Source organism: Branchiostoma belcheri, unplaced genomic scaffold (assembly GCF_001625305.1).
Source record: "Branchiostoma belcheri isolate BF01 breed outbred unplaced genomic scaffold, Haploidv18h27 scaffold68, whole genome shotgun sequence".
NCBI classification, from domain to species: Eukaryota; Metazoa; Chordata; class Leptocardii; order Amphioxiformes; family Branchiostomatidae; genus Branchiostoma; species Branchiostoma belcheri.
The window spans coordinates 1708938-1729964 of NW_017804331.1; the positions used below are offsets into that span (position 1 = coordinate 1708938).

A 21027-nucleotide genomic window follows, 5' to 3' on the forward strand; every position below is an offset into this window, starting at 1 on the left:
ATCTTCCAAGATATTTTTAAACCATCTTGAGATTTTTCCATAGCATCTCGAGTTGCTTTAAAAAATATCAAGATTTTTTAAAGATCTCATGATTTATAAAGTAATCTTGAGATTTTTAAAGCATCTCGAGATGCTATGAAAAAATCTCAAGATGCTTTGAAAACAACTTGGAAAGATCTTGAGACCTTTCATTTTCATCTTAAGATTTTCTGAAAGATCTTGAGATTGTCATGAAAAATCTCAAGATTGTCTCATAAGATCTCAAGATTTCGTCTAAAATATTGAGATCTTTGGAATAAATCCTGAGATTTTTCCATTTTTAACGAAGCGTGAAGACCCCCGCTGGGGGTCATTATAATCCGCTATGTAACAGAGATGTTTTTGACAAAATATTGGATATGTACCTGTAAGCTGTGAACAGCCAGAGAGATTAGTCCAAAGTGCTCTGCTCATTCCAATAATAATCTGCTCGCTGTTACATGTAAGTGTGATAAAAATTGTATAGTCTTCTATATATAATACAATTCATGAGGTCATGTTGGTATTTACAGATTGTCAGTTGAAGTGTTTGTTCAGCAAGTTTGTCATGTAAGGTATCGCAGAGTTTTTGTGGCGAGCAGGATTGTTAGCTGCAAAGAAAATCTAAAAGAAAACTGCAACTAACATCGCTAGAGTGTTTTTTTAACATCTTTCTTGTTCTGTATTTGACCAATAGTCAAATAAAAGAACTAGAGGGGCTAAGAGCAACAACTTTGGAATTTCACATTTTGTTGGATTAGACCAAACCACTTTTCTTGCACATGCCCTAGGTACACCCTACGTTTGACCTTACTGACCTCAATGGTAAAATAAATGATTTTGGGTTCATAATAAGATAAGTTAGAATGGTTTATTTGAAATTTCCACCTCACATATCACACTTGCAGTCCTAAGACTGAATTATGGTGACAGTACATACATACATTATCATAGACTTATAACAATTATTACTAAAGGTTAAAAATTAAAAATGACAACTACACTTTATGTACATTAAGTGTTCCAGGTTCATACTTGTTCCAGGTCCTCATACTGCACGGCCACTGATTTAGCTGCAAATTATTCTAAGTAGAAAGACTTAACATACGCCCCTGTGGTAGCCAGTGACAACAGGGAGCCAGCAGTAACTACGGAGGATGGCATTGCTAAATAACTTTCTGTGAAAACAGACTGGTACAAACCATGATATCAAAGAGGATGATTTCAAAATGCATTTCAGTGAAATATCCCCAGACTTACACTTTACCAACAAACTGACTATAATTCACAGTACTTAGTCGAGTATCATCGTAGGTACACAAGATACAAGTACCACCAACTTACAGAATTTTGGCATGAGCCTTTTTGCTTAGCACCAGTCCAACATAGAGCTCACCTGGCAAGAACACAATCAGTGTTAGACAACATGTAAGTATTATATAATACTAACAGTTATTGAAATTAACAACTAACAGGATAGCAAGTTGCCATGCATCTATACACAAGGCCAATTCTGTAATCTAAGTGTTGGAAGTTAAAGCTTAGTCTTATTTCATAATGACTTGTACCAACACAGATGAACTTTCGTGCTATTTTAAAGCATGTAAACTGGGCATTATTAAGTACTGTTGGTCAGCTACTAGTATCCTCACTAGTGATGCATACCTAAACCCAATTTTAGGTTCAGGTCCGGATTCAAGTCCAGAGGTTTAGGTTCAGTTCCGGACTTGTAAGTCCGGACCTAAACCCATGGCATATACAAAATTGCATGTTGGCAACCTTGCAATGTTGTCTGTCTAACATGGATGCCGGTATTTTACGATGCCAGAAGGCAATGTTTTCTTCATTTTGCAGCAAAGATTTTGCAATGTACGGAAGGTTTTAGGTGGTTCGGAAAGAAAAGGGGTATGTGAAATGGTCTTTTATGGTAATAAGTCCGGACTCGGTTCTTGACTTTTAGGTTTTTTTGGACTTGAACCTAAACATTCTTACAAGTCCGGATCCAAGTCCAGTGAACCGGTATGCAGCACTAATCCTCACCCTGTAAGGGCGGCATGTCGTCTGTGTACACGGCCTCTCCTGTCACCTGCTTCAGCGCTGACAGGTGCATGATGGGACGTCCGACAGCATCCTCCCTCCCCTGACCTTCAGGAACCTCCTGTACAGACAAGTTGGTAGAGGTCATTGGGTCAGTCCATTTCAATTTTAGGAAAAAACAGAAGAAACAGTTTCATCCAACAAGAATTAAACATCATTATATATAATAATGTTCCTTATTTTTCCTCCCTACTTGCAACATTTCTGTGCTTCTGAACTAATCACCCATTCCCTACATTGTTGAGCTGTTAAACACTAGTTAAATGCAGTTCTTCCCTGCTTTTACTTAAGAGGGCATTGAGTGACTGAGTTCGGCTAGCATTGACCTTTACCTCTACTTGTGTAAATAGGCATTATTATAGCTCTCTACCGATTTTGTGTCATTACCTTGTAAATTATGTAATTTTTAAACCATTAGTGTTGTTTAACGTCAATTTTATGAACTGTAAAAACAACTCAATTCAGACTGTCCAGCTAGTTGTTTGAAGAATGATTGATTGATTGATTGATTGATTGATTGAACTAATTCTCAGCAGACCTTTTGCTGGTGGAAGTTTAAATTTCTTCTACTAAGTTGATTATTCGTGCACTTGGACTAGCACAGTGTGCCACTTTTTATCTACACATATGCATATTCTTCCTACAAACAGAAAATACAGTGAGTTCAAGTGAGATGACTGCATTACAAATTCTGTATATGCTCCAAGAAAGACCACAGCAGTCCATGTTACCTGGTACATCTGTGTGCTCAGTGTTAAAGTAAAGACTGTATAGCTAAATGTTGTATGTCCAGCCCATGTTACCTGGTACATCTGTGTACTCAGTGTTAAAGTAAAGACTGTATAGATAAATGCTGTATGTCCAGCCCATGTTACCTGGTACATCTGTGTGCTCAGTGTTTAAGTAAAGACTGTATAGCTAAATGCCGTATGTCCAGCACATGTTACCTGGTACATCTGTGTACTCAGTGTTAAAGTAAAGACTGTATAGCTAAATGCTGTATGTCCATCACATGTTACCTGGTACATCTGTGTACTCAGTGTTAAAGTAAAGACTGTATAGCTAAATGCTGTATGTCCAGCCCATGCTACCTGGTACATCTGTGTGCTCAGTGTTAAAGTAAAGACTGTATAGCTAAATGCTGTATGTCCAGCCCATGTTACCTGGTACATCTGTGTACTCAGTGTTAAAGTAAAGACTGTATAGCTAAATGCCGTATGTCCTGGAGCACATGTTACCTGGTACATCTGTGTACTCAGTGTTAAAGTAAAGACTGTATAGCTAAATGCTGTATGTCCAGCCCATATTACCTGGTACATCTGTGTGCTCAGTGTTAAAGTAAAGACTGTATAGCTAAATGCTGTATGTTCAGCCCATGCTACCTGGTACATCTGTGTGCTCAGTGTTAAAGTAAAGACTGTATAGCTAAATGCCGTATGTCCAGCCCATGTTACCTGGTACATCTGTGATCCGTGTGGGGACTCTCTGTGGTACAGGCTGCAGGCACTCCTGTAGGGCGGGGGGACATCCTGGACAGGGGAAAACACAGACATGTGGTAAGAAGTAACACTTGCTCATCATCATCTTTTGGCCCTGGGATAGATGTGTCTCTGTATGTGAGGATGGTGTTCAGCACCATGGACAGTTCTGTGTGTCTGTGTGCAGATGGTGTTCAGCACCAAGGACAGTTCTGTGTGTCTGTGTGCAGATGGTGTTCAGCACCAAGATCAAGTGCGTTTGCCGGTGTGTGAATGGTGTTCAGCACCAAGGACAGGTGTGTTTGCCTGTGTGTGGATGGTGTTCAGCACCAAGATCAAGTGCGTTTGCCTGTGTGTGGATGGTGTTCAGCACCAAGGACAGGTGTGTTTGCCTGTGTTTGGATGGTGTTCAGCACCAAGGACAGGTGTGTTTGCCTGTGTGGGGATGGTGTTCAGCACCAAGGACAGGTGTGTTTACTGTGTGGGGATGGTGTTCAGTGCTAGAGACAGTTCTGTGTACCTGTGTGAAGATGCTGTTCAGCACCAAGGACAGGACTGCACACAAATTGGTTCATAACAGAAGTGGATATGTAATGTCTTGATCATATGAAACCATATGTTGTATGATCATATGTCGTACATTGGCCATCTAAACAGCACCAAAAGCACAATATACACATCAGAGGGAACCATAGGACCCTACAGCCACCCCACCTTGAGGTTGAACCAAAACGTCGGCTGAATGATAATATAAAAGACTTGGTTGTGCATGTGCACCTTAGTGCACCCAAAAGTGGAGTTGTGCACCTAATTTTTTTCTGTGGCACCCAAATATTTTTGTAGGAATTTTTAACATTAGAAATGTATAAAAGTATACCGGATATTCTTGGCATCTAAGTGTCAGAAAAATAATAAAATCTTTCTTGAAGTTCTTGTTTAAGATTTTGAAGTTAGCTCTCATTTTAGATTCAAGCTCAGAAGAGGACCAGTAAGACCTGCAGTTAGGTTTGGTTTCATATGGTGCACCCCAAAATTTTTTTGCGCACCTAATTTTTTAGGTTGGGTGCACCAGTGCACCTATTCCCAAAAATGAATTTCGAGCCCTGCTCATGATACCTTGATGTTTAGCCTCTGCTGTACAGACAGGAAGAACTTGAAGAAGAAGCTGGTGGTGAGGGTTCGGCGGAACTCGGCCATTCCTCCGGGGACAGACGGGGGCAGCGGCAGGTCGTCTTCCAGACTCGAGCAGGCCTCGGGGAGAAGATCGTTGTCCCACTTCCTAACAATGTAGACAACAATCCCCACTTAGATTGTTGTCCCACTTCCTAGAGACAACAATTATAAGACAACAATTTCCAATTCTTGCACTTTTCTACACTCTCGTGTCACTCAGACAATATATATATACACAGGAGCAACTTGTGTTTCACTCACAGTCCTGTGAGCCTGTTGGCTGTGTTGCGAGCCATGACGGTGGTGGGAGCCATTCCTCCGAAGGACAGCCCGATGTCACGGATAACATTTGTCCCCTCCTCAAACCGGACACGGAAGGCGGCGTTCACGATGGCGATGTCATCGTCCCTCCTCCGGGCCTGCTTGTACGCCAGGAAGTACTCATTCTAGAGACGATAGATAAAGGTATAATTTTGATTATACATAATATTACACACACAAACACACACACACTCACACACATACAGACACACACACACACAGATGCACACATATCGACAGACAGACAGACACACAGACACACACACAGACACACACACAAACACACACACATACACAAACACACAGACACACACACACAAACACACACAAACACACACACACAGGCACACACACACACACACAGATGCACACATATCGACAGACAGACACACACACACACACACACACACACACACACACACACAGACACACACACACACTCACACACACACAAACACACACACACAGACACACACACTCACACACAGACAGACACACACATACATGAATCAACAGATGTAACTTCTATTATCATACTTCACCTGTGTTGGTAGTTCCATGATTTTGTTTAGAGTTTTAGATCCAACACAAAAAGTTCTCTCACCTAGAGTTTTCGACAGTCTGGTCTTCCTCAGTAGACTGACTCTTCAAAGAAGCCACGTGACAGGCCTCACTGGGTCAGTCTACTGAGGAAGACCAGAGTGACTGGTCGAAAGCTCTAGGTGAGAGAATTTTTTGTGTGCTGGACACAATGTTGGACTGAAATCGAAATTGCTTATTTTTGTCTACTTATGAATGGAATGATGAATATAGTTTCCTGACAATACAGACAGAAGTTCCTGCTTGTACGCCAGGAAATACTCATTCTGGAGACGATAGATGAAGAAATGGTGCAAGTGAAGACCACAGATGGATAAATAAGGCAAGCCATCAATGAAGACAAACATCACATTACTTGTCCATGGTACTGAAATCTAGGTGCATACATGTAATTAGACCAGTCCCTAGCAATAACCATATATGAAATGTCTTCAAACATACCTGTGCCTTACACTAGATGCCACACACACACACACAGACACACACAAACACACACATACAAACACACACACACACACTCACACACACGCGCACACACACACACACACACACACACAAACACACTCACACACACACACGTATGGATCAATGTATCTTCCTTATAATGACACTACTTGATTTGTACCTGAAAAAGGCATCGTCATTATACTTCTGTGAGAAGAAGTAACCCACCTCCTTGGTGAAAGGAAGTTCCAGAGACACCATGACCTCCTCAAACACATTCAAATGTATTCAGTAACCAACCTTTTCAAGTCTGTCCTGCAACTTGCCACAAAATGTTATCCAACACCACAGGGTTTCTGCTACAGCACCAGTCACCATGGTGAAAGAAGAAGTAACCCACCTCCTTGGTGAAAGGAACGTCCAGAGACACCATGACCTCCTCAGGAGCAACAGCGGTCCTCCTGTAGCCGGGGAAGAAGTCGTGGTCCATCCTGACCACTCGGCTGCCTCCCTGGTGGGACGCCACCGTCACGGTGCAGCCGGCTGATAGGAAGATGGGGTTCAGGTCAGAGATGGGGCTGGCCGTCACAATGTTCCCTCCGATGCACTGTTGGCAGGAAATTTTTCATATCATTCTACTGTCATTCTTTGAAATCTCATGCTTTTTACGACGTGGTAGAGCAATAATTAAATGTTACAGCAATGAAAAACACAAAATAGCATGTTGTTGACTGACCAATACAAGATGTTAGTGACCACCGTATAAGCTAAGGTAAGCGTTAGAGCAAAGCACAACACAAAAATGTCTTCATTTGAATATTTCTTGTTCATCAACAGCGCGACCTGTCTAATACCTACCCCGACATTCCTGATCTGGTGGCCGGCAAACCACCTCAGCATCTCCACTATGGCAGCAAACAGTCTGGTCTGATGTTCTATTAAAGCAACAAAGAGTGAGACATTATAGGAATTTAGAAAAGTTTAGATTACTAAATCAAATATGTTTCTCGCACCTAATGATGCTTTCCCCTGACATCAGTCATTCCAGTTTTTTTTACCATCTTCTGTAACTGTACCATGATGAAAGAAGTGCAAAGAAAAATGATAGATATACCAAAAATCTTACCTGGAAGATCAGCTATGGCCTCTGTCAGGGTGTCATTGAGGTAGGTAAGTGTGCATCCGGCTCCGAATGTGATGCCGTGTTCGGTGTACCTGTGGAAGTTGATCTCAGGCAGGTGTCCAGGTGCGATGATCAGGGGGTATTCACAGTTCTTAAACTTCACCTCAACACCTACACAAACACAGTTTTTGTCATTCATAAGAACAATCTAAATTATTGTTGTCCAGTGCACTACTTTACTTTTAAAAACACGCAGAGATTTTCTTTCCCTGGCAAAAATTTGATATGCAATATTTGAACTCAAACTGAGCTCTATCTTCAGGGTTATTCGTGATTAAGAGTATTCCACACCTACACAAAGGCAATTTATGTGTCACTCATTTACTCACTCACTCACTTTCCGGTTTATCATCTGTTGTTCCCATCTTCAGAGAGTTAGATATGCTTATACATGTACATGTACCCTTGCTGAGGCTTGATGGCAGTCTGCCATTTGAATCTATCCTGTGGGTTGATGTTTTAAGTAGGTTAAGGTGATGGAAGTCCTCCCTTAAGTTGTCAATCCATCATCAGCATTCACAAGAACAATCTAAATTGTTAATGTCCAGTACACTAGTTTACATTAAAAAAGGTGCACTCTGATCTTCTTGGCATATCAAAACTTGGATTACACAGTATGTAACATTTTAAGCTTTGTTCCAATACAATAGAAACACTCGCCACAAATTTTCAGCCAAACACTTTGAGCTTCATCTGATCAAAACCAACTTCCATCTCCTGCAGTCCTCATGATTTAGAGTTTTTACACTGTTTGAAACACCAACACAGGACAAGATACAGGAGTTTTCTTTCACACATTCGTGAACCAATTTCTCACATAGAGTGCTGATGTTTTGGTGTCTATGAGACACCTTCCTCAGAGCTTCTGGCTGGAGTTCTGCTTCTTGCTGCTATGTGTAGCCAATGTAGGTGGTGCTTTTGCGGCAAGAAGCAGAACTCCAGTCAAAAGCTCTGAGGAAGGTGTCTGATAGACACCAAAACATCAGCATGCTAGGTGAGAAAATTGGTTGTGTAAACGAAAACTCCTGTATCCTATACTTTACCAACTTGATGAAACTATTTTCGGATCTCAACACAGGGCATCTTCAAACAGTCATAAGAATCTCTTTTGATACACACCAACTTCTGAGTTCCCGACCACCAGCTTGGCCTGTGGAAACTTTGTCTTCAGTTCCAGAACCTCCTTGAAAGTCGCAGGTTTGATCCAAGTGACTCGCTCCCCGACAAACTTCAGAGTTGTTTGATCACCACCCGCAGATTTCTATATAGAACATACAGGGAAGTAAGATGAAGGTACCTGTGATTTAATAGCAAATTTCTTCATTCACAACCGGCGTTGTGTGGTGTAGTGGATAGAGCGTCCGACTGTCAAGCAAGAAGACCCAGGTTCAATCCCCAGGGTTGGACCCAGACATGTCCGGACTTGCACCCAGACGTTGTGCCCTTAGGAAAGGCACTTAACATGCATTTCCTCCCTCAGTTAGAGGGTTCCTGGGCCCTACTAGGGTTTGGGTTGGCGTTAGGAAGAGCATCCAGCCGTAAAAATCCTGCTTCAAAAAAAGACTTGTACCTGGTGCAAGCACGTCTAACCCCCGGTTGGGGAAAAATGACGTTAAATTCGGTTTAAAAAATAAAAGTCTGTTAGATAAAAAAAAGTAAGATTAAGAGACCTGTGATTTAATAGCAAATTTCTTCATTCACAACCACTTGTTTGATTGTTTTTAAGAAGCAGACATTTCATGACTATTTGTCATCTTCATGAGGGCAATTATGGCCGGTTCACTGTGTACTTTATTGAAATGTGAACTTTTGTAAAACAAGTGGTTGTGAATAAAGAACTTGCTATTCAATCACTCAACAAGCTAATAACTGATGAAATTATTTACAGATATAAGAGGGCCTGCAAGGGGGGGTCCTGACAACGCTCTACGCTGAATTCGGAAACTTCTCGATTACGCTTTACGATAAATTCCAAGTGGCCACAACGCATTATGTAGAATTAAAACGGCGAATACGCTCTACGCAAAATGCACCGAGTGGTCCGTCTACGCTCTACGTAAAATTAAAACGGCCGATTACGCTCTACGGAAAAGGGCTTGCTGGCCCCCATATAACTTGTGATACTTATCAACCATGCCTTACTTATTATCTATTAGTAAGTGGAATATGGTCCAAATGGTAGTGCAGAAAGACATGACAGAATTTGCCCTCAATGGCACATAATGGTACAAGACCTTGGATCTAAACACACACATGCAGCCTTTTGAATAACCCATAAACACTTAAAAAAGGTGATAAAAAATGCTGCAATTTACCATCAGCTCGGGTGGGAAGATTGGCTCCTGGGTGGGGTCAAGGGGCCTGAACTCTGACACCTGGAACAACTCAGTGGAGACCTGAGGAATAGGTCAAGATTAGGTCATGTGTGAAATGCAAAACAGTTTTAACTAGAAAGGTAACATTTGCAAAGCAAATTCATAATGTTTACCTTCACATGGAGTAGCTTAGTTAATGAACTACTGCTCTATTTATTCTTACTCAAACACATTCATTATGTATATTAATCAGCCCCTCAAACTCTGTCCTGCCACTTGCTACATAATGTAATCCAACACCACAGGGTGTCTGCTACAGCACCAGTTACCATTGCAACAGCCTTCTGTTCCAGGTCATTGACCTTATTTGTTTTGATTGAAAGACAAAACAAAAAAACAGTTTGTTTTTCTTCTGCAAAGGTAAACATTAAGATCACTACTTCAGGATCAGAAAAGCAGGAGTCAGAGTAATAATAGCTTACAGCAGAAATAATCCCTCCAACAACAGTATGAATAACAATACGATCTAAGCAAGCATCACAGTCGGCAGAACGTACTGCGCCTGCGCAAAAGCCCCATTTTTCACGGATTTCGTTGGATTTTCTGGTCAACGTTGCATCAGAATTTTGCTTGTTGCAGGCGATATCTTTTCCGACATAACATTTAGAAACTACAGACGGGAGGTTAACCTTATATACGCGAATACGACCTTATATGAGACGTTTTACCAAAATGCTATGCACAATACATTACAGGTTTCGCGAAGGTGCAGTACGTTCTGCTGGTGTGGTGTCTCAGCAGCTTGACTCACATCCTCAGTCCATCCATTCCCAGCATTTCCATTGGGCTGTCCATTGACTGTGTCTCCATTGGCCACATGTCCATTGGCTCCCTGCCCATTCTCTGCGTGCCCATTGGCTGCCTGCCCATTCTCTGCGTGCCCATTGGCTGCCTGCCCATTTTGAATGTTACGGCAGCAGCCGTTCCCAGCCATCCCTCCACAGCAGCCCTGGAACTCCTGGAAATTGTGCAAAAGTACAGCGCATGAATGCTGATTGACATACCTCTTTCTACTGCCTTTTACCATTCAAGGTAGCTGTCCCTGGAAACCCTTGCACAAAAAAAGGCAAAAAATCCATGGTACTGAACTCTATCTGCATACAGGAAAACTGAATCTGTGCCTGGTGCTGACAGCCAACAACAAAGCTCAATATAATGTTAACATTCCAGGATAAACATCCCTGACACTGGCTCTATGTGTTAACAAAAAAACTGAGTCTAAAAATTGAGGCAGTCATCAATTAAGGCAAACATATTATATTGTTACCTGTCCATGGTGCTGAAAGCTATGTAACGTTACATATGTGCAATTAGACCTGTTTCTACCATTTAACATCATCTACATACATTAAATATCTTCAAGCACACACCTGTCTTTTACACTAGATGCCACATACATGTACATACAAACAAACAAACAAACAAACACACATGCAGCTGTCCCTGGTACTGAATGCCATCCACACAAGTTTACAACTAAGCCACACAGAATATCTGTACCTGGAAAAATTGAGACTGTCCCGGGTGCCACCAACAAAGCCAAACACACCTGTCCATGGTGCTGAATGTTATGTGTACATACATATAATTAGCTGTCCCTGGCATTGAATATCATCTACACACATTCAAACACACACACACACATACACAATGACACACACACACACACACACACACACACACACACACGCGTGCACACACGCACGCACACACACGCAGAGCTGTCCTTGGTACTGAATGCCATCCACACAAGTTTACAACTAAGCCACACAGACTATCTGTACCTTGGTGAAAGTCTTGTATCCCTCCAGAATAGGTCTGTAGCCAGTACACCTGCACAGGTTACCTGGAGGAAATGGAAACCTTTTATTTACACATTTTGCATCTCTGCACTCTTAAAACTCATAAATCGATATCCGTATAGCATGAAATAGTAAATAAGCAGAGGTGCTGAAGCTTATAAGAAAGACTTACAATGGGACCCTATAGAGCTCCATTGCCAAGCAGATGGAAGCATTGGAAGTAGAGCTTAAGTCTTTCAAGTCAGGTCTAGCTGAAGAGATTCCTTGAGCAGAAGACACCTGAGACAGCAGAAGTGACAGATCTCAGGCGAAGGAAAAGCTGTGGAAGAGTGAAGCACACAAAAGAGTCTGGCAGATGCTCTGCAAACTTCAGACATGTTTCACAATAATAACAAAATTCATAGTATCTTGTAATATAATATAATATAATATAATATAATATAATATAATATAATATAATATAATATAATATAATATAATATAATATAATATAATATAATATAATATAATATAATATAATATAATATAATATAATATAATATAATATAATATAATATAATATAATATAATATAATATAATGTGTGAGAGCACCATAGATTTTCTGTTACCTATGATACACCAAATCACTGAGAATCAATCTTAGTGTCATCTGCATAAGAAGACAACCCAGAAGCAGTGGATTACTCATTCCATGACTCAAGTTGTACATTGTACAATTTCTTGTGTTGGAAATTACAATTAAAGCTTGCTTTAGGCCACACCAATTTGATTTCTTGGTTAACGGATTTTTCTAGAAAATAATGGAGCGGGCGGGCGACAAAAAATAAAACAGGCCTAGCCATCCTATTATGGCCCAAATTGGAACGATAGGAGCCATGAAGTCAACACACCAGGCTGGTTCAAAATTTAAACAATGAATTTTGGAACTTTTAATGATACCATTGCATTGAAAGATGGAATAACTGTAACAACTAGGAGGAAAAGGACTGTTTTCAACTGTTCAGGGCAAAATATGAGCATTTTGCAGTTGATTCTTAATTTTTATTTTTATTTGCAAATCAGAAAAAAATGAAGCGGGCGAATCCGTTAACCAAGAAATTAAATTGGTGTGGTCTTATAATAAATAATATAAAATGTAAAAAGTTTACCCTGAAAGGCTGCCTCCAACTGGTCCATGTCTGGGCAGGGGTGGTTGCGCAGTAAGGTGTACATGGACATGACGATCCCCGGGGTGCAGAACCCACACTGGGACCCGTGGGCCTTCGCTAGTCTCTCCTGGTGGGGCAAATCAACAGTTTAAAACACAAACTGTGTGTCAGGCAAATCAAACAGCATGGGGCTGACCATACACTGGTGGTGCAGAACCCACACTGGGACCCATTTGACGCACATAGACAATTTGCGAACATTAGAAACCACTAGGTGAACAATCTACAATAGGGCAGTTTTTTTTCTTACAAGTTCAACAGTCGTACCATGTGAGGTATTGCACTAGAGTTATTTATCTTTCTGATTTGCAGTGGATACTATCGAGTTTGTGAGATGACCTTAAGCCATTCAGGCAACATTGTATGTCATGTTTGTCTGTTATGTTTGATATCTTAATAAAGAATTGAATTGAATTAATACTATATGAGAGAAGGACTTTAACTAACTAACTTTACAGGAGAGAAGTTCTTTAACTAACTAACTTTACAGGAGAGAAGGACTTTAATTAACTAACTTTACAGGAGAGAAGGACTTTAACTAACTAACTTTACAGGAGAGAAGGACTTTAACTAACTAACTTTACAGGAGAGAAGGACTTCAACTAACTAACTTTACAGGACAGAAGGACTTTAACTAACTAACTTTAGAGGAGAGAAGGACTTCATCAACTAACTAACTTTACAGGAGAGAAGGACTTTAACTAACTAACTTTACAGGAGAGAAGGACTTTAACTAAGTAACTTTACAGGAGAGAAGGACTTTAACTAACTAACTTTACAGGAGAGAATGACTTTAACTAACTTACTTTACAGGAGAGGACTTTAACTAACTAACTTTACAGGAGAGAAGGACTTTAACTAAGTAACTTTACAGGAGAGAAGGACTTAGAGGAGAGAAGGACTTTAACAACTAACTTTACAGGAGAGAAGGTGAGAACCTGACCTGTACAGGGTGCAGTCTGGTCCTGGTGCTGCCGATCCCCTCCACTGTGGTGACAGCTGCACCGTGTAGGGAACAGATGGGAGCGAGGCAGGCGTTCACGGCAAGGTGGCTGCAGGGCAGCGCTCAGGAAAACGCACATCTTTTATCCTACTTTAGGCCACACCAATTTAATTTGTTGTTTCTCGGATTTTTTCAGAAAAAATCAGGAGCGACAGGGCGAAAAAAAAACAAAAAACAGGCCAACGAAGGCACCCCATGGTAGCCGGAAATATGAGCCATGAAGTGAACATACCAGGCTGGTTTATATCAGAAAATCAAAAAAAATGGACAGGGGGATCCGAGAAGCAACAAATTAGATTGGTGTGGCCTTAATATATATATCACCTCTAATTTATTTATAGTATATATAGGGAGCAAATATGAATAGGACAGGCATTCACAGGTGTAATATTATAATGTGTAAAGCCTACTAAAACTTTCCCCTGCTTGGCTGTACCTGGAGGTGTAATATTATAATGTGTAAAAGGATACAGCACTTTCCCCTGTGCTTGGCTGTACCTGGAGGTGTAATATTACAATGTGCAAAAGGATACAGCACTTTCCCCTGTGCCTGGCTGTACCTGGACACCATGACAGTACAGGCTCCACAGCCTCCCTCCCCACAGCCCAGTTTCGCTCCTGTCAGGCGTACTGGTCAACTGTTAAGGGAATCTCAACAACAAATCTGCACTCTTTCAGACAAACCCCACCTACATGTAAGGCCAGTATATATCCAAAGCTTTAGTTAAAAGAAATCATATTATATCCGATTCAACCAACTGACGTACAATCTAGTTTATACAGTCATATATAGAACTCAAGACATGTATGTTATCATGTAATAAGCCATGTTCCATACATATACATGTACTATACTACCTTTTTGAAATAGTGTAATGTTATTTTCGATACATAGAACTTGTAGGTATCACTGTAGATGTGAAAGTAGATGTTAGCTAGATTGATTTTTGCCTGTTCTAAAAAAAAAAACTCCTCCAAGGCTCTGGCCTGTGTGCCAGCTCCTGTAGTCTGCAGTAGCTAGCAACAGTTAGGAGCGGGCAGTAACTACGGAGGATGGCACCCAGGCTGCGGAAGCTCCACGAAACTTAAGAACTCAGTACATTGCCGACTCATAAATGCCGCAAAAGTTGTGAAAGTCGCACTGCCGCACTACCGCAAATTCACAATGCCATGGCCAGCTTTGTATTCCTTACACAGTGGTTTAGCAGCATTTTTTTTGTCTGGATTTTTTTTTTTCGCCTGCAAGCACTAGTTTGGAGGTTTTCAGAGGATGTCATCCATAAAATTAAGTCAGTGTGGCTTAGTACCAAAGCTATTAACCAAGGATTGAGGTGATCAGAAAGTCATTTTTTTCTTAGAGCTATCATACATTGGAACTGCCACCAAGTACAGTATTAAAGGGATGTAAACAACCCTTAATTACAGTTTTGCAGTTCTGTGCAATTGTGAATATCTTAGGTGTAACACTAACAGGTCATTTGATGTAACGTTAATGTTGCCAGCTGCTGCCACGTCATATGCGTGCGAAGAGCAGTTTACCTGCCACAGATACAAACCTGCATCAAGCAATCATCAAATCAGCTAATACCATTAAATAAGTTTCCAACACATTTGTAAATTTGTCCTAAACCTCTAAGCTTTGAAAGTTTTTTTTACAAATCAACAATACTGGGTGCAAGCATAAGACACCTGTCAGGAAAAAGTGCTGTTTTGTGTACAATGGGAAGGATTAAGATCAATTGCTCACCAGGGATACAGAGTCGGGTAATACTTGTTTGGGTTCCACCATGAAGGTAGAAAAGAGATAACAATGGAAAACTCTGGTGTGCCGCGCTGGGGGCTACGCAAATCAGGGCAATTGACAAGTTCGTGCCAATTACAGTTTTGATGCCCGCGGCCAACATTGGACAATAGGCATACATTTTGAGCTCCCTCCTTCTCTTTTTTCTACCTTCATGGTTCAACTATGCTTCCAATAGACATTCAAAGTTGTCCTTATTATTAACAGTGTAAGCTTTAACCATTGTCCTGCTGGCATTTTTTTTACACAACATTTTAAAATAATTTGATGTCTTAATCAGGTCATAGACCCTTGACTTTTTTTGCCCTGCTATGCCATAGTTACTTTGGAACCCGCATTTGTTGCATTTTGCTGTGGTGAGATGCATTGCATGAGAAATACCCTCAAATCATACATATACAGGGTCCTACTTGGGTGGTGCTGTATGTGCAACCCATATTATATATATATATATGTATATGTATATGTATATGTATATGTATATGTATATGTATATGGTATATATATATATATATATATGTGTATATATATATATATATATATATATATATGGGCTCCACTGGACAAGGGCTAAAACCATTTCCAAATCATAAATACTGGTTGCATCTATAAAGACACAAGTCATGTCTGGAAAAAAAGTGCAGTACAGAAGGATACATTTCGTCCTGAGGTAGGTCAATAGGGTCATCTCTGGGTCAGCATCCTGGTCCACAACCTATAGCCCGGAGACAAGTTGTCTTAAAGGTCCATTTGTTGTGCCGACAGAGCGATTATCTGCCGCCACGCATACGTGGCCAGTCATGCATGCCGATATTCGTAATCTCCAAGCAGATCCTAGTAGTGGTGCATACCTAAACCCACATTTAGGTTCAGGTCCGGATTCAAGTCCAGAGGTTTAGGTTCAGTTCCGGACTTGTAAGTCCAGACCTAAACCCATGGCATATACAAAATTGCATGTTGGCAACCTTGCAATGTTGTCTGGGTGAAACTTTGGCCACATAACATGGAGGCCGGTACTTGACAATGCCCGATGGCAATGTTTTCTTCATTTTGCAGCAAAGATTTTGCAATCTACAGTGGTTTGGAAAGAAAGGGGGTATGTGAAATGGTCTTTAGTGGTAATAAGTCCGGACTCGGTTCTTGACTTTTAGGTTTTTTTGGACTTGAACCTAAACATTCTTACAAGTCCGGATCTAAGTCCAGTGAACCGGTATGCACCACTAGATCCTAGGGTGGCGTATGGACCCCCTCTGGCGAATGGATACTTTTTTTTTAAATCCAATTTTAACGTCATTTTTCCCCGAAATGGGGGTTAGACGTGCTTGCACCAAGTGCAAGTCTTTTTTGAAGCAAAATTTTTGTGGCTTGGCCTGGTCTGGCCAATGTGGTACTGTCTTTTGCCACCCTAGTATCTGTCTGTCGATTAGCATATTCCCTATACTGGTAACTTCTTCATAGGTTGCGGATTGCGCCACCCGGCGGAATTCGACGGGATTGCACCTCCGGGAGGGAGTGTCCGCCCAACAGGTCCCAGCATGCTTCACTTCTACGTTCAGGGTACTTGCTTGGCAGCACGCAAAATAAGAGAGCCAAGAATTCTGCATTCCCACCCACCACTCCCTGGCTGCCTGGCATGTAGCCTTTTGTGTGGGAAGGGGGCATACCGTAGCGCATTCTCAGAGTTTCTTTGAAGTGATTAAAAAATCTGAACTTCGGCCAAACGAAAGTCTGAGCTAGTGTCTCTTCCCTGGTGTAATCCCGGGCAAATACATTATTCCTGATACATGTATATCATAATTGGCTATGAATGCAGAAATTTTCATGGTAGTTTAATTTCCACAGTTTGTCACAACGTGAAATCAAAACATACATGAGTAACGGTACATGTTTTTTTAAAATTCTGCTGTTCTACCGAATGATTTCAAATGCAAGGTTTAAACACTACGAAAACCTCATTTTCCCTCCAACCAGAAAATGAAACCATGTGGAAAGTTTCTGCATTTTACAGTATTTCTATCAATACCAGTTGGCCAAGATATGTCTACCTTAAAAACAGTTAGGTTCATCAATCAGGACTTTCATATGTCCTTTGTTGCAACGTATAAGCCCGTAACTTCAAACTATTTCTTCCATTTGGCACAATGAAATCATTTCTTTTATTTGTTCATTTGTTATCTAACCTGAAGAAAGTAAAAAGTTAATAAACAACTATGAGCAAACTCAGGGCTGGTTGAGTATGTGTACATGTATATACGTCAGTATGCTGATAACAGACTGCTGACAGTTATATAGCATATAACTCATTGTAAACTTGTGACATCTGAAGCTTATAGTGTATACGCCAAAAAGCAGTCACTCAAGCAAATTTTTTGGAAGTCGAAAAAGGAACAAAAGTCAGACAAGTCAAGACAAGATAATGCAAATTAGTCAGAAAGCTCCTTTTATACAGAACAGGAGCTTTTAAGTGTTGTCTGTCCTCCGGGCTGGGAGTGCCAAATCCCAAGTGCCGGAAAGATCGACCCGTAGCCCCCCCTCCCTGTTGAGGGTGGGGTTGTACATTCTTTTCATTCTTTCTTGTCTGACTTTTGTTCCTTTTTCGACTTCCAAAAAATTTGTCTTCACTTTATTTGCATATCAATCTATAGTTTGTGCTTATAAACCTGCATTTCCCCTCTGTTTTGAACTTTACTACTATGACTTGAGTGTTACAAAATTCATGACGTTCTTATATAAACAAGAGTCCAAAGGGATGTTTGCTTAACACCCCAATCACTTGTCACCCTCTTGTACAACACAAAAGGACTGAGTAAGACATTAACAACATTGACTCCAAAGGTCTATACTTACAACAAGACTCGTGACGTGTCAAAACATCCTTTTTGCAGCCTGTTAGATTTTTTGTTAGGTTCTGAAATGCCCCATGCTCTACTGGGTCCAATATCTTGCCACTACTGTCAAAACAAGGCAGAGGATTGACACAAGTTAACTGAAGTTTTGAAAATCGCTGGCTATGTTTTTAAAATTTTTTGTCAAAATTTACTTTATGATTCACCGCATAACAAGGCTCGTGAGAGCCACTCAAAATGTTTTGGCTTACTGTACAGCCAGTGAGGACAGCTAGATGTCCAGTTCAAATTGTGAGAGAGTTGGGAATTTATTTATTTATTTCATCTTATAAACACCTGGGTAGCCTTTACAACAGTAAAATTGTTGATTTCCAAAAGGGCCCAGGGACACATAAACAATATAACATAACATAAACACAACATAAAGCAATTTGTATAAAAGTAAATTATACAATCAAGTAACATAACTGAGAAAAGTTAACAGAGATCAGTATAACTGAAAATCAGTATAACTGAAAAGTTAACAACTGATACAATATAAATATAAATGGCTGAACATCAATATACAAACCAAAATGTCAAAATCATAATCGTGATCCATAATCGCGTCCAACTTACCGTTCCGAATTGGGGCAAGACATTATCAAGATCGCATTAGTATGTATAGTTTAAGTGCAATTGCTGTATCTTTCTCCTTGTCTATTCATGACCTGTACTTCGTTAGCTTGTTAAGAGCACAAATGTACAATAAAGGTCTTTCATTCATTCATTCATTATCAAATGGGCCAACAAGATATTCTTCCAAGAGATCTGCTTGGAGATTTGATTAGATCAAGGAGCTTCCATAGAAAGTCCTTGGTTAGATACTAGTAAAGTCCTGGAAGACACCAATTGTGAAGACTAATTGATTTTCAATAGTCTCAACTAATTTGTCCCTTTGTCCTGGGATTTAATCTCCCAGCAGATCCCATGGGTGCAAAAGACACTATCTAAATTGGCCAGGCCTTTTCCAGTTGCCTAATTTGGTAATTTTCCCCCTGGGATCTGCTTGGAGATTACTGGGATTCTCCCAGCTCCTCCCAGTTCCTCCTCCCCCGAGTTTTATGGAAATTGATGACTGTTTTTGTGGACCTTGTGCCCTGTCAGAAATGGGCCAAGAGGGTACTGTATGGCCAATTTTATAGTGTCTTCCCCAAGATAGATGTTTATAGAGATTAGGCTAGATACTGATACTAGTACTCTGAGTTACTTCCCCTTGAGTTTTATGGAGATTGATGTGTGTTTGTGGACCTTGTGCCCTGTCAGAAATGGGGCAAGAGGATATGGAGTTAAAAGATCAGATGTTTCCAGCCTCCACCAGGCCTTTCTACAGGAATACAGATCGTAGAATTCGGCAAAAAAGATAGTAAAATGGGCCAAGGGAGTCCGGCCGCAGGGAGGTAGTTTCTTTCCCTCTGATCAGGCCTTTTTACGGGAATACAGATAATTGTTACAGCTATTCCATCTTTCAATGCAATGGTATCATCAAAAGTTCAAAATTCACTGTTTAAATTTTGAACCAGCCTGGTGTGTTGACTTCAGGGCTCCTATCGTACCATTTTGGGCCATAATAGGATGCCTAGGTCTGTTTTGGCACCAAACAATTGGAGAAAGTCTGAGGTCTTCCTGCATTTTGTACTTCTGGCAACAGTTTTTCCATTTTTTTTCACCCGCCCGCTCCATTATTTTTCTAGAAAAATCCGTTAACCAAGAAATTAAATTGGTGTGGCCTTATCACCTCTAGTTTACAAGCCTCTGAGTTCCTCCTCCCTTGAGTTTAATGGAGATTGATGTGTTTTTGTGGACCTTGTGCCCTGGAGACCATGGCCTGCCAGTGACCAAGCTACTGTGGAGTTATGCAATCATGTAATGGGTTACAGATGGGCAAAGAAGGAGCCATCAAGTACAGATAAACATTGCATAACTCCATCTGAACCCCCTTGAAACTGTGGGACAAGTGAATAGATGTAGATTATATCTTCAATTGGATACAGTTCAGGGCTAAAGGACAAACTGTTCCTGGTTGAAAATATATAGAGAAAAACACAAGGTGTTTTATACAAATCTGAAAGCTTGATTTTTTGTTTGTTTTGTTCAGAAACGAATGAAGGCCTTTGTTGTACCATGGAGGTCGAAACATCACATGGTTGAACACACATACCAAATCTGAAATTTATGCTTGATTTTTTGTTTGTTTGTTTGTTTGTTCAGAAATGAATGAAGGCCTTTGTTGGTACCATGGAGGTAGAAAAATCACCTGGTTGAACACACATACCAGCTGGGTTAAGCACAGGTCACAACAAAAGAATAGGATATACAGATAACGTTACATATATTAGCCTCTACCAGGCTCCGCGGATCGCTGGAAAAATAGTAGAAATTGGCCGAAATAAAGGGATAGTACACCAGAGAAGATCCAGCCGGCCATAGAAGCTCCAATTTGCGACCCACGGGGCGTGATAACTAGTTAGGCCAAAGCTCAGAACGTGGCACTGAGGGAGTGGGACAATCGCCTAGGGCCCTGTTGACAGACCAAGCCCTATATATGGGTGTTAGTTGTGTGTTAAAAGGGTGACAACGATTTGTTTGCAGTACAGACATTCGAGGTGTTGAAAACGTTTTTTTTTTTTTTTTCGCA

General features: G+C 40.7%; 1 protein-coding gene across 1 annotated transcript in view; it reads right to left on the reverse strand.

The window, feature by feature from the left end:
- Nucleotides 1–21027, reverse strand: part of LOC109484060 (xanthine dehydrogenase/oxidase-like) — a 41464-nt gene that overhangs the window by 19739 nt on the left and 698 nt on the right. Inside the window, exons 2-17 of the mRNA XM_019787257.1 lie at nucleotides 16162–16219; nucleotides 14237–14333; nucleotides 13644–13752; nucleotides 12641–12767; nucleotides 11474–11535; nucleotides 10441–10647; nucleotides 9630–9710; nucleotides 8434–8575; nucleotides 7258–7425; nucleotides 6990–7066; nucleotides 6532–6738; nucleotides 5028–5212; nucleotides 4710–4872; nucleotides 3570–3644; nucleotides 2059–2176; nucleotides 1363–1414 (exon numbers count right to left, since the gene is read on the reverse strand). Of these exons, the coding sequence (XP_019642816.1) occupies nucleotides 1363–1414; nucleotides 2059–2176; nucleotides 3570–3644; nucleotides 4710–4872; nucleotides 5028–5212; nucleotides 6532–6738; nucleotides 6990–7066; nucleotides 7258–7425; nucleotides 8434–8575; nucleotides 9630–9710; nucleotides 10441–10647; nucleotides 11474–11535; nucleotides 12641–12767; nucleotides 13644–13752; nucleotides 14237–14333; nucleotides 16162–16219 (1928 nt within the window). The remainder of the gene's footprint in view (nucleotides 1–1362; nucleotides 1415–2058; nucleotides 2177–3569; nucleotides 3645–4709; nucleotides 4873–5027; nucleotides 5213–6531; nucleotides 6739–6989; nucleotides 7067–7257; nucleotides 7426–8433; nucleotides 8576–9629; nucleotides 9711–10440; nucleotides 10648–11473; nucleotides 11536–12640; nucleotides 12768–13643; nucleotides 13753–14236; nucleotides 14334–16161; nucleotides 16220–21027) is intronic.